Source organism: Mytilus trossulus, chromosome 5 (genome assembly GCF_036588685.1).
Source record: "Mytilus trossulus isolate FHL-02 chromosome 5, PNRI_Mtr1.1.1.hap1, whole genome shotgun sequence".
Taxonomy (NCBI): Eukaryota; Metazoa; Mollusca; class Bivalvia; order Mytilida; family Mytilidae; genus Mytilus; species Mytilus trossulus.
Window position 1 is genome coordinate 4892176 of NC_086377.1, and position 14419 is coordinate 4906594.

Here is a 14419-nt window from a genome sequence, read left to right on the forward strand (position 1 = left end):
GAGCTTCATTATAAATGTTGTTTCATTCCTTTACCCCTTCCAGAAAATTAAACAAACTCATAACTTTCTCTACAATACTACAATTCCATTTCTGAATAGTTTTATTTGATTGCATAAGTGAACATCTGTATATTTTTTTTATTCCTTGTTGAAGACATTGTGAATGTGATTGAAAAACATATTTTGTTTGCATATAGTGATTACTTTTTGAGTAACCATATAGTCATTGAAAAAGGATAAATAAAAGGACACACAAAGATCAGGATCACACAGAAAGGAGTAAGTTAGCACCAAGTATTTAAAATAGTGGATACATATTAATTTAAAAATAAGATTAACACATCATTGTTACATGATTAATACACGACATAGTTAAATGTATCAAAATGACATATACTTCAGTTATTTCAATAAGATTTCATGTGTTGTTGTAAAAAAGTATCAGAAAACAGGAAGTAGTTGATCACACTTTAAAACTTTCATCACTTTTAATCTACTGACCACACATTCTGCACAAACATACATGTGAAAAGGGTGACAGAATATTTAATACAAATTTATTCAACATGTTGCTGAATTTAGTGTATTGATAAAAAGAACAAACTTCAAGGTGTGAGACAGATCCATTATTATTTATCAAATGCATCAAAATAAAAATTTGACACGCCAGACAAGCATTTTGTCCACATAACACTTATCAGTGAAAGTAGACGAGCTTTGAGATGTTGAGGTCATAAATTTCCCAAAAGTTGTGCAAAATACATATATTTATAGATTATTGTTGATTATCTAAACGAGATTGATTTTCTCGCTTGAGCTGGTACAGCGAAAGTGAGAAAAAAGCAATCGAGTTGAGATGACCAATGATAATCTGTTTATCGCTATTTTACCTATGACAACGTTGTCAATTTCAATGTCAGTATCGTTAGCAATGCCTCGTGGCCTCCTTAGTTTCTAGCGATAATTTCTCCATCTCAAGCGAGAAGCATAATATGAACATGATGAAAACTATCACAAAAAAATATCAAAGGAAAAATGCACAAAATAGCGATAATATAAGTTATCATTGTCAAGCTGCTGACCAAATGTTGTCATTCTGTTCTGTAGCACCAGAGAAAAGTGTGACAGAAGTATTTGTCAGATAAGGAGGCAAACTGAAGCAAGGATGGACAAGGTGAATTTAGATAACCTTCCAAAGTGGGGTATACTTTATCCTATATGTTCTCCCATTTATTTGTATTATAGTCCTGTCATGTAATGTTGAACTTGTAATGTTATATTTAACATTGCCATAAAAGGGGGATGTTTGGCATGTTACAAAACCAGGTTCAACCCACCATTTATTTTCTAAAAATGTCCTGTACCAAGTGAAGATGGCCATTGTTCTGACCGACAAATATATGAAGATTTTTCAAACCAATATAAACTTTTAACTTACATCATTTACTCATGGAAATCACACTCTAACTGGTAATTGCACAGCAGACACACATGGGAAGATCAAACATCATACAAAAACATAAGAAATTATAATATCATAAATGAGAACAATCATACCATATCTTCTTTTTTTATATTCAATTTCTCATCAAATAATGAACAGCTAATATATAACAAAAATGTCTAATAACAAATGAAAGAACATGTATAATATAAATATTATACAACAGTCTTAAAAGTATAGTTGACTCCCTCTCAAATAAACATTTAATAAACTTGATTACAAGCAAAATAATTATAAAAACTTTTTAGCACCTCATAATTCAATTTTTTATCTTAATTACTCCACCACCAAATGTTTAATCCCTCAAAGAATCTACCTAAGCATTTTATAACTTTATAAACTGATAATAAGACTATTCAAATTATCTATGTCTACATAAGATATTATTAATTAAACACCAATAAATAAACTAGACAGAAACCCATTTACACATTTTATGCTGATTGAAGATCATTGGCACAAAAGAAGTTTATTAACTGTAAAAAAAGAACATTGTGTTTGCATTTAATATTGAAATTGCTAAAATAAAGCAGAAAAATCTATTTATTGGGATATCTTAACATTTCTGAATTTACAATATTTTTTGTAATTAATATTGTTTTAGTTTATTATTTTTGTAGTTTGGCGACATTTTTCTTTGATACAGAAGACAAAAAAAGCCACAAAAAAATTGAACAATAGCAAATGATTTGTTTTTCTGTAAAGATAATTTCTACTATTGTGTGTTTTTTTCTATATTATTTAAGACATGATTCAAATTTGGATTGGTAACATCAATGGCCACTGCTCAACCAAAAAATTTCAACAAGAACTATAGTTTATACAATGCAAATACTAGTAAGAGCTTGTATTCTATAATGAAGGGATTCAGAACTGGAATTCAACTATGACCTGCCTCATTATTTTCTTAGTAACGAAGCATTTATCTTCAATGACTAAGAAACACATAACCATTTCTAAAACATGTGTCAGCTTCTTATTATCTTGAACTAAATTCATTCTTCAAATCTCTTATTTGTGTCAACATTATCTTCCATGACTCCTCTCTTCAATTAAACATAACAATAACTCCTTATTCATACCAGGATCTCTTCACTTGTATTATTCAGTTTTTACATCTTTTCGTTTTGCACAGAGAACGACAACAAGGGAGACAATAAATGCTAAAACTGCCATGACTATTCCTACTATTATCAGGAACTGGTTTCTCTTTGGACTATTCATTTTCTCCTACAAAAAAAAACAGTTTGAAGATGTGTAAACTACTGTGGATCTTTTATTATTTTGGGGTATATATATTTTTATTGAACTTGTGGGACCAGGGTGAATGTAAAACATGATTGCAAATTGTTAGAAAAAGTTCATTTTTTTCTTTTTACTTGAATGCAGACTTTAGAAAAAACACAAAATGAAATGTCAATAAAAAGACAATTTTCAAAACATGAAAATTGGTACATTGAAAAATAATTCCATCCAGTTTGTATCAATGATAAATCAAGTCAACACAGAAGTGCTGACGACTGGGCTGGTGATACCCTCGTGGTATTAAAACTCCATGAATACATGTCTCATATATTATATACAAAACATAAGTTGATTGATAAAAAAAATACAGGCGGATAAGGCTCTAAACATGTTTGGGATAGAACATGTTAATTTAAGGATTATTAAATGCGTTCGAGATCGACGTGTGTGTATTGAGTGGTCTGCCATGTTAAATATAAACTCAATTTATGTCATTTGGTCTATAATGTTTGGGGTTAAAGAGTAAGTCTATATATAATTTCAATTATTGTCCTACCATTTGTGTTTAATTGTACGTAGATCATGACAGTTGTCAATCACACTGTTAATGTAACAATACACTAAAGTAAAACAGTATTTGAAAAAAGTAATGACTTCTATTTTTGAAAATAATACTCTTAATGAAGATATAACCACATTTCATCAGTTCAAATATGCATATGAACACAGACGAGAAAACAATTGGGAACTATATGTTAGTGTGTATAGATTTAGTAGCTTTTCTGTCGACTTTCTGTTCGATGCCAGTTCCAAAGGAAAGAATTGGAACAAGATCCAATCTTTCAGTGGTGTAAATAGTTATCAAAAGTACCAGGATTACAATTTTATACGCCAGACGCGCGTTTCGTCTACATAAGACTCATCAGTGACGCTCATATCAAAATAGTTAAAAAGCCAAATAAATACAAAATTGAAGAGCATTGAGGACCCAAAATTCCAAACAGTTGTGCCAAATACGGCTAAGGTAATCTACTCCTGGGGTAAGAAAATCCTTAGTTTTTCGAAAAATTCTAAGTTTTGTAAACAGAAAATTTATAAAAATGACCATATAATTGATATTCATGCCAACACCGAAGTGCTGACTACTAGGCTGGTGATACCCTCGGGGACGAAACGTCCACCAGCAGTGACATCGACCCAGTGGTGTAAATAGTTATCAAAAGTACCAGGATTACAATTTTATACGCCAGACGCGAGTTTCGTCTACATAAGACTCATCAGTGACGCTCATATCAAAATAGTTAAAAAGCCAAATAAATACAAAATTGAAGAGCATTGAGGACCCAAAATTCCAAAACGTTGTGCCAAATACGGCTAAGGTAATCTACTCCTGGGGTAAGAAAATCCTTAGTTTTTCGAAAAATTCTAAGTTTTGTAAACAGAAAATTTATAAAAATGACCATGTAATTGATATTCATGCCAACACCGAAGTGCTGACTACTGGGCTGGTGATACCCTCGGGGACGAAACGTCCACTAGCAGTGGCATCGACCCAGTGGTGTAAATAGTTATCAAAAGTACCAGGATTACAATTTTATACGCCAGACGCGCGTTTCGTCTACATAAGACTCATCAGTGACGCTCATATCAAAATAGTTAAAAAGCCAAATAAATACAAAATTGAAGAGCATTGAGGACCCAAAATTCCAAAAAGTTGTGCCAAACACGGCTAAGGTAATCTACTCCTGGGGTAAGAAAATCCTTAGTTTTTCGAAAAATTCTAAGTTTTGTAAACAGAAAATTTATAAAAATGACCATGTAATTGATATTCATGCCAACACCGAAGTGCTGACTACTGGGCTGGTGATACCCTCGGGGACGAAACGTCCACTAGCAGTGGCATCGACCCAGTGGTGTAAATAGTTATCAAAAGTACCAGGATTACAATTTTATACGCCAGACGCGCGTTTCGTCTACATAAGACTCATCAGTGACGCTCATATCAAAATAGTTAAAAAGCCAAATAAATACAAAATTGAAGAGCATTGAGGACCCAAAATTCCAAAAAGTTGTGCCAAACACGGCTAAGGTAATCTACTCCTGGGGTAAGAAAATCCTTAGTTTTTCGAAAAATTCTAAGTTTTGTAAACAGAAAATTTATAAAAATGACCATATAATTGATATTCATGCCAACACCGAAGTGCTGACTACTGGGCTGGTGATACCCTCGGGGACGAAACGTCCACCAGCAGTGGCATCGACCCAGTGGTGTAAATAGTTATCAAAAGTACCAGGATTACAATTTTATACGCCAGACGCGCGTTTCGTCTACATAAGACTCATCAGTGACGCTCATATCAAAATAGTTAAAAAGCCAAATAAATACAAAATTGAAGAGCATTGAGGACCCAAAATTCCAAAAAGTTGTGCCAAACACGGCTAAGGTAATCTACTCCTGGGGTAAGAAAATCCTTAGTTTTTCGAAAAATTCTAAGTTTTGTAAACAGAAAATTTATAAAAATGACCATATAATTGATATTCATGCCAACACCGAAGTGCTGACTACTGGGCTGGTGATACCCTCGGGGACGAAACGTCCACCAGCAGTGGCATCGACCCAGTGGTGTAAATAGTTATCAAAAGTACCAGGATTACAATTTTATACGCCAGACGCGCGTTTCGTCTGCATGAGACTCATCAGTGACGCTCATATCAAAATAGTTAAAAAGCCAAATAAATACAAAATTGAAGAGCATTGAGGACCCAAAATTCCAAAAAGTTGTGCCAAATACGGCTAAGGTAATCTACTCCTGGGGTAAGAAAATCCTTAGTTTTTCGAAAAATTCTAAGTTTTGCAAACAGAAAATTTATAAAAATGACCATATAATTGATATTCATGCCAACACCGATTTGCTGACTACTGGGCTGGTGATACCCTCGGGTACGAAACGTCCACCAGCAGTGGCATCGACCCAGTGGTGTAAATAGTTATCAAAAGTACCAGGATTACAATTTTATACGCCAGACGCAAGTTTCGTCTACATAAGACTCATCAGTGACGCTCATATCAAAATAGTTAAAAAGTCAAATAAATACAAAATTGAAGAGCATTGAGGACCCAAAATTCCAAAAAGTTGTGCCAAACACGGCTAAGGTAATCTACTCCTGGGGTAAGAAAATCCTTAGTTTTTCGAAAAATTCTAAGTTTTGTAAACAGAAAATTTATAAAAATGACCATATAATTGATATTCATGCCAACACCGAAGTGCTGACTACTGGGCTGGTGATACCCTCGGGGACGAAACGTCCACCAGCAGTGGCATCGACCCAGTGGTGTAAATAGTTATCAAAAGTACCAGGATTACAATTTTATACGCCAGACGCGCGTTTCGTCTACATAAGACTCATCAGTGACGCTCATATCAAAATAGTTAAAAAGCCAAATAAATACAAAATTGAAGAGCATTGAGGACCCAAAATTCCAAAAAGTTGTGCCAAATACGGCTAAGGTAATCTACTCCTGGGGTAAGAAAATCCTTAGTTTTTCGAAAAATTCTAAGTTTTGTAAACAGAAAATTTATAAAAATGACCATATAATTGATATTCATGCCAACACCGAAGTGCTGACTACTGGGCTGGTGATACCCTCGGGGACGAAACGTCCACCAGCAGTGGCATCGACCCAGTGGTGTAAATAGTTATCAAAAGTACCAGGATTACAATTTTATACGCCAGACGCGAGTTTCGTCTACATAAGACTCATCAGTGACGCTCATATCAAAATAGTTAAAAAGCCAAATAAATACAAAATTGAAGAGCATTGAGGACCCAAAATTCCAAAAAGTTGTGCCAAATACGGCTAAGGTAATCTACTCCTGGGGTAAGAAAATCCTTAGTTTTTCGAAAAATTCTAAGTTTTGTAAACAGAAAATTTATAAAATGACCATATAATTGATATTCATGCCAACACCGAAGTGCTGACTACTGGGCTGGTGATACCCTCGGGGACGAAACGTCCACTAGCAGTGGCATCGACCCAGTGGTGTAAATAGTTATCAAAAGTACCAGGATTACAATTGTATACGCCAGACGCGCGTTTCGTCTACATAAGACTCATCAGTGACGCTCAGTTATGGTGCGAAAACCAAGAAAAATGCTTATTTGAACCCCTTTTTGGCCCTTAATTCCTAAACTGTTAGGACCAAAACTCCCAAAATCAATCCCAACCTTCCTTTTGAGGTCATTAACCTTGTGTAAAAATTTCATAGATTTCTATTTACTTAGACTAAAGTTACAGTGCGAAAAACAAGAAAATGCTTATTTGGGCCCTTTTTGGCCCCTAATTCCTAAAATGTAGAGATCAAAACTCCCAAAATCAATCCCAACCTTCCTTTTGTGGTCATAAACCTTGTGTTAAAATTTCATAGATTTCTATTCACTTTGACTAAAGTTAGAGTGCAAAACTAAAAGTATTCAGACGACGATGACGACGACAACGACGCCAACGTGATAGCAATATACGACGAAATTTTTTTTAAATTTTGCGGTCGTATAAAAATTCGAAATTTTTGTAAACAGTTAATTTATAAATATAGCCATATCAATGAGAATTCGTGGCAGTGAAACACAGTTGACTGTTTGAGAGCACAAACTTGACTTAATGTGTTATATGTCAACTGTCTTAATCAACACAATACATTTTTTATACAATTTCGAAATGCGCATCTGGTGCAGGAAAATTGGTACCGTTAATGCTATTACTACCACTGGGTCGATGCCTCTGCTGGTGGACTGTTACTCCCCGAGTGTATCACCAGCCCAGTAGCCAGTACTTCAGTACTGGCATGAAAATACGGATTTATTTTGTGTTCTTAAAATTTGCTGTTACAAAATGTTAGAAATTATTATAAATTAAGGAATGTATCTGCCTAATGCAAAGCTCTGGTTCCTTTTACGAATTTGGCTTTACTTTTTGGACCTTTTGGATTTTAGCTCTTCATCTTTTATATCAGCCTTTGGATTTTCAAATATTTTGGCCAAGAGCATCACTGAAGAAACATGTATTGTCGAAATGCGCATCTGGTGCAGGAAAATTGGTACCGTTAATGTTATTACTACCACTGGGTCGATGCCTCTGCTGGTGGACTGTTAGTCCCCGAGGGTATCACCAGCCCAGTAGCCAGTACTTCAGTACTGGTATGAAAATACGGATTTATTTTGTGTTCTTAAAATTTGCTGTTACAAAATGTTAGAAATTATTATAAATTAAGGAATGTATCTCCCTCATGCAAAGCTCTGGTTTCTTTTACGAATTTGGCTTCACTTTTTGGACCTTTTGGATTTTAGCTCTTCATCTTTTATATAAGCCTTTGGATTTTCAAATATTTTGGCCACGAGCATCACTGAAGAGACATGAATTGTCGAAATGAGCATCTGGTGCAGGAAAATTGGTACCGTTAATGTTATTTTAATCACTTTTTTTTTTTAATATACATACACAAATTGTTAAATTTGAATATATCTTATTTTTGACATTTACAAACAAATTTTATTTTACTATGCATGCGCAATGACAATTATTCTTCAGTATCCTGAAGTTTTGTGGCATTACTGGAGGATAAGAAGAAAAACAGAAGTATTTTGATAAACATCTTTAATCACTACAATTGCACAATGACATATTAACAAGCTTCCCATACAATGAACAAGATCTTTTGAAAGGAACACCACATTGGAAAAAATAATAAATAAGTCTACAACATATAAAAAATGATTTAAATAATACGTGGGAGAATTGTACATGTTTTAACCTTACACTTTTTCTTGAAATTACACTAGGCAAAATAATTAAATTACATGAACATACAAATTAGTCAGATCTAAATGAGTACTACTCCATAATACATTAATATGATAATGGGTATGATTACTGGCCTTGCTGACTAGATCTATTTTCTGGTTTAGTTCTATAAGGAACAAAATATAATGTTTCATTTTTGAAAGATAAAACAGAAATTAAACCTCTGACCTTGTAAATAATGTTGATGTTACAGTTCATTCCTTTACCCCTTCCAGAAAATTAAACAAACTCATAACTTTCTCTACAATACTACAATTCCATTTCTGAATAGTTTTATTTGATTGCATAAGTGAACATCTGTATATTTTTTTTATTCCTTGTTGAAGACTTTGTGAATGTGATTGAAAAACATATTTTGTTTGCATATAGTGATTACTTTTTTTACCATATAGTCATTGAAAAAGGATAAATAAAAGGACACAAAGATTAGGATCACACAGAAAGGAGTAAGTTAGCACCAAGTATTTAAAATAGTGGATACATATTAATTTAAAAATAGATTAACACATCATATTGTTACATGAATAATACATGACATAGTTGAATGTATCAAAATGGCATATCCTTCAGTTATTTCAATCAGATTTCATGTGTTGTTGTAAAAAAGTATCAGAAAACAGGAAGTAGGTGATCACACTTTAAAACTTTCATCACTTTTAATCTACTGACCACACATTCTGCACAGACATACATGCCAAAAGGGTGACAGAATATTTAATACAAATTTATTCAACATATTGTTAAATTTAGTGTATTGGCAAAAAGAACAAACTTCAAGGTGTGAGACAGATCCATTATTAGTTGTCATCAGGCGTAGACATCAGGCGTAAAATTTGACACGCCAGACAAGCGTTTTGTCTACATAAGACTTATCAGTGAAAGTTGAAGAGCATTGAGATGTTGAGATCATAAATTTCCCAAAAGTTGTGCAAAATACATATATTTATAGATTATCGTTGATTATCTCAACGAGATTGATTTTCTTGCTTAAGCTGGTACAGCGAAAGTGAGAAAAGCAATCGAGTTGAGATGACCAATGATAATCTGTTTATCGCTATTTTACCTATGACAACGTTGTCAATTTCAATGTCAGTATCGTTAGCAATGCCTCATGGCCTCCTTAGTTTCTAGCGATAGTTTCTCCATCTCAAGCGAGAAGCATAATATGAACATGAAAATTATCACAAAAAAATATCAAAGGAAAAATGCACAAAATAGCGATAATATAAGTTATCATTGTCAAGCTGCTGACCAAATGTTGTCATTCTGTTCTTTATCGGACCATAGATGAATTATCACGTTGTGATTGGTTAAACGCCGTCACATGGTGACCCCCTATGAGACCGTAGGGGGTTAGTAGGTTTCATAGGGGGTTCATGACGCGTTAATGGCGACGTCATCTATTAATTTTGTTGCGTTTTATTGTTTATTTTTCAACAAAACGACGCAGAAAAGTCCAGCGTCCGATAAATTCGTTATACGGTTAACTACTGACCCCCTACGGATCCATAGAGGGTGAATAAAATTCATAGGGGACTCGGCCTCCGTCCTCACCCCCTATGGATTTTACTCACCCTCTATGGATCCGTAGGGGGTCAGTAGCGAACCATATAACTTATAGTAGCACCAGAGAAAAGTGTGACAGAAGTATTTGTCAGATAAGGAGGCAAACTGAAGCAAGGATGGACAAGGTGAATTCAGATAACCTTCCAGAGTGGGGTATACTTTATCCTATATGTTCTCCCATTTATTTGTATTGTAGTCCTGTCATGTAATGTTGAACTTGTAATGTTATATTCAACATTGCCATAAAAGGGGGATGTTTGGCATGCTACAAAACCAGGTTCAACCCACCATTTATTTTCTAAAAATGTCCTGTACCAAGTGAAGATGGCCATTGTTCTGACCGACAAATATATAAAGATTTTTCAGACCAATATATAAAGATTCTTACATTGATACCAGTGGATTATTGGATTTATCTAATCGAGATAGTTAAATTATCAATTTTAAAGTCCGAGCCGCCTCGGCGAGGACTTTAAAATTTATAATTTAACTATCGAGATTGGATAAATCCGATAATCCACGAGTAACTATGTAAGAATCTGTTTCTCTAATGATTAAAAATACATTTTCTTTTTTTCTTAACCGAAAATCCCCTTCGAGTGCCTTTCACATTGCACGAAGTTGTCAATTTCATTAACACCTGTTAGCATATTTTGATTCATCCAGTTAGCTTGAAAGGTCATGACCCTAAAAATTATCCAATGATCTTTTGAGATCACCACCAACCACACGTTGATTACATTTTTTTATACAATGGGTTCGGAAAGGGATAAATTTCCGTAGAGTTAGAGAAAAACTTTTAACTTACATCATTTACTCATGGAAATCACACTCTAACTGATAATTGCACAACAGACACATTCAAAACATAAAAAATTATAATATCATAAATGAGAACAATCATACCATATCTTCTTTTTTTATATTCAATTTCTCATCAAATAATGAACAGCTAATATATAACAAAAATGTCTAATAACAAATGAAAGAACATGTATAATATAAATATTATACAACAGTCTTAAAAGTATAGTTGACTCCCTCTCAAATAAACATTTAATAAACTTGATTACAAGCAAAATAATTATTAAAACTTTTTAGCACCTCATAATTCAATTTTTTATCTTAATTACTCCACCACCAAATGTTTAATCCCTCAAAGAATCTACCTAAGCATTTTATAACTTTATAAACTGATAATTAGACTATTCAAATTATCTATGTCTACATAAGATATTATTAATTAAACACCAATAAATAAACTAGACAGAAACCCATTTACACATTTTATGCTGATTGAAGATCATTGGACACAAAAGAAGTCTATTAACTGTAAAAAAAAGAACATTGTGTTTGCATTTAATATTGAAATTGCTAAAATAAAGCAGAAAAATCTATTTATTGGGATATCTTAACATTTCTGAATTTACAATATTTTTTGTAATTAATATTGTTTCAGTTTAATATTTTTGTAGTTTGGCGACATTTTTCTTTGATACAGACGACAAAAAAAGCCACAAAAAAATTGAACAATAGCAAATGATTTGTTTTTCTGTAAAGAGAATTTCTACTATTGTGTGTTTTTTTCTATATTATTTAAGACATGATTCAAATTTGGATTGGTAACATCAATGGCCACTGCTCAACCAAAAAATTTAAACAAGAACTATAGTTTATACAATGCAAATACTAGTAAGAGCTTGTATTGAATAATGAAGGGATTCACAACTGGAATTCAACTATGACCTGCCTCATTATTTTCTTAGTAATGAAGCATTTATCTTCAATGACTAAGAAACACATAACCATTTCTAAAACATGTGTCAGCTTCTTATTATCTTGAACTAAATTCATTCTTCAAATCTTTTATTTGTGTCAACATTATCTTCCATGACTCCTCTCTTCAATTAAACATAACAATAACTCCTCATTCATACCAGGATCTCTTCACTTGTATTATTCAGTTTTCACATCTTTCCGTTTTGAACAGAGAACAACAACAAGGGAGACAATAAATGCTATAACTGCCATGACTATTCCTACTATTATCAGGAACTGGTTCCTCTTTGGACTATTCATTTTCTCCTACAAAAAAAAACAGTTTGAAGATGTGTAAACTACTGTGGATCAATTATTATTTGGGGTATATATATTTTTATTGAACTTGTGGGATGAGGGTGAATGTAAAACATGATTTAAATGTTAGGAAAAGTTCAATTTTTCTATTTACTTGAATGCAGACTTTAGAAAAAACAAAAAATGAAATGTCAATAAAAAGACAATTTTCAAAACATGAAAATTGGTACATTGAAAAATAATTCCATCCAGTTTGTATCATACTACATTTGTCATTATTTGTGGATATTTTTGGTATTGACAAACCAGAAATAAAAATGTTTAATAAAACATAAAATTACTAAAAGCTAGTTTTAAAGTAGCATTTGAAATGATTTATAAAGCCATTAAAATGTATCCACATAAAACATTTTTTACTCAATCCAAGAAAATCAATGACAGCTTATATGAAAAGACTATATGAGACAAGATGATTGTTTAACGAATGAAAATATAAAATTCTGATCCAAAAGTTATCCCTATTCCTACAAATTTATATTTACCTTTAAACTCATGGCTATTGATTCTGTCAGCTTCTCACTGTCAAATAAAACAAGCAAACATGGTAAAAACACAGTGGCAGATTTAAGGAAATGAAGAGAGTGTAAACTGTATTTTGATTGAAAAATATATAATTTTCTGTCATTTAGCGGTGACAAGAGGTTATACTTACAAGTATGTAGGTATACTAGGAACTTTGACAGCCTTCACATTTTTATACCAGCTGGTGGCAAACAATCTTAGAGATTTGGTAACCATGGTGACAAGAGGTCATACTTACAAGTATGTAGGTATACTAGGAACTTTGACAGCCTTCACATTTTTATACCAGCTGGTGGCAAACAATCTTAGAGATTTGGTAACCATAGTGACAAGAGGTCATACTTACAAGTAGGTAGGTATACTAGGAACTTTGACAGCCTTCACATTTTTATACCAGCTGGTGGCAAACAATCTTAGAGATTTGGTAACCATGGTGACAAGAGGTCATACTTACAAATAGGTAGGTATACTAGGAACTTTGACTGCCTTCACATTTTTATACCAGCTGGTGGCAAACAATCTAAGAGATTTGGTAACCATGGTGACAAGAGGTCATACTTACAAGTAAGTAGGTATACTAGGAACTTTGACTGCCTTCACATTTTTATACCAGCTGGTGGCAAACAATCTAAGAGATTTGGTAACCATGGTGACAAGAGGTCATACTTACAAGTAAGTAGGTATACTAGGAACTTTGACAGCCTTCACATTTTTATACCAGCTTGTGGCAAACAATCTAAGAGATTTGGTAACCATGGAGACAAGAGGTCATACTTACAAGTATGTAGGTATACTAGGAACTTTGACTGCCTTCACATTTTTATACCAGCTGGTGGCAAACAATCTTAGAGATTTGATATCATAGTGGTTCTTGTCATCAGAGAAATACAGGTACATTTTACCTTGTCTGAAACTATACAACAAAGCAACAATTGAATAATAAAACCAATTCTAACAATTTTATGGAAACTGTAAATAACAAAAAAAAAATAGTGATGCTAGCTTTTGGAAATAAATTCCTTCATGATACAGCTTCTCAGACAGAAAACAAGAGGCTCTCAAGAGCCTGAATCGCTCACCTGAATTTTTTTGGTTTAATCTTTCATCAATGATTATTTTGGCTTTTCAATTTATTTAAATGTTCTTTGAATCATCCTATTTTCTTCAAGAGCAAAAAAAAAAATATTTTCTCCTATGTTCTATTTTAGCCATAGGAGCTATGTTTCTTGACATACAAGGAAATGAAATATAAAATTTATACTAGATACTCTGAAACTCTGAAACTTATTTAGCCCAAGTTTGGCTGAAATTGATACAGCAGTTTCAAAGGAGAAGATTTTTTAAAGTAAGTCAACATGATGAACAAATTGTGAAAAAAGTCTTTAAAGGGCAATAACTCCTTAAGAGGTCAATTGACAATTTTGGTCAAATTGACTTATTTGTAGATCTTACTTTGCTCAACATTTTTGCTATAAACAATTTATCTGTATCTATAATAATATTCAAGATAATGACCAAAAACTGCAAAATTTCTTTAAAATTACCAATTAAGTGGCAGCAACCCAACAATGGTTTGTTTGATTCAT

General features: G+C 33.0%; 1 protein-coding gene across 2 annotated transcripts in view; it reads right to left on the reverse strand.

The window, feature by feature from the left end:
• Nucleotides 1–2008: 2008 nt before the first annotated feature.
• The window catches only part of LOC134718473 (uncharacterized), a 29408-nt gene continuing 16997 nt past the window's right edge, over nt 2009–14419 (reverse strand). Inside the window, exons 7-9 of one of the 2 annotated variants that reach the window (XM_063581021.1) lie at nt 13612–13746; nt 12794–12830; nt 2009–2734 (exon numbers count right to left, since the gene is read on the reverse strand). In XM_063581021.1, the coding sequence (XP_063437091.1) occupies nt 2606–2734; nt 12794–12830; nt 13612–13746 (301 nt within the window). In that variant the 3' untranslated portion in view covers nt 2009–2605. Of the gene's footprint in view, nt 2735–11060; nt 12261–12793; nt 12831–13611; nt 13747–14419 lie in introns of those variants that run through there. The other variant, XM_063581020.1, reaches the window with a different exon arrangement.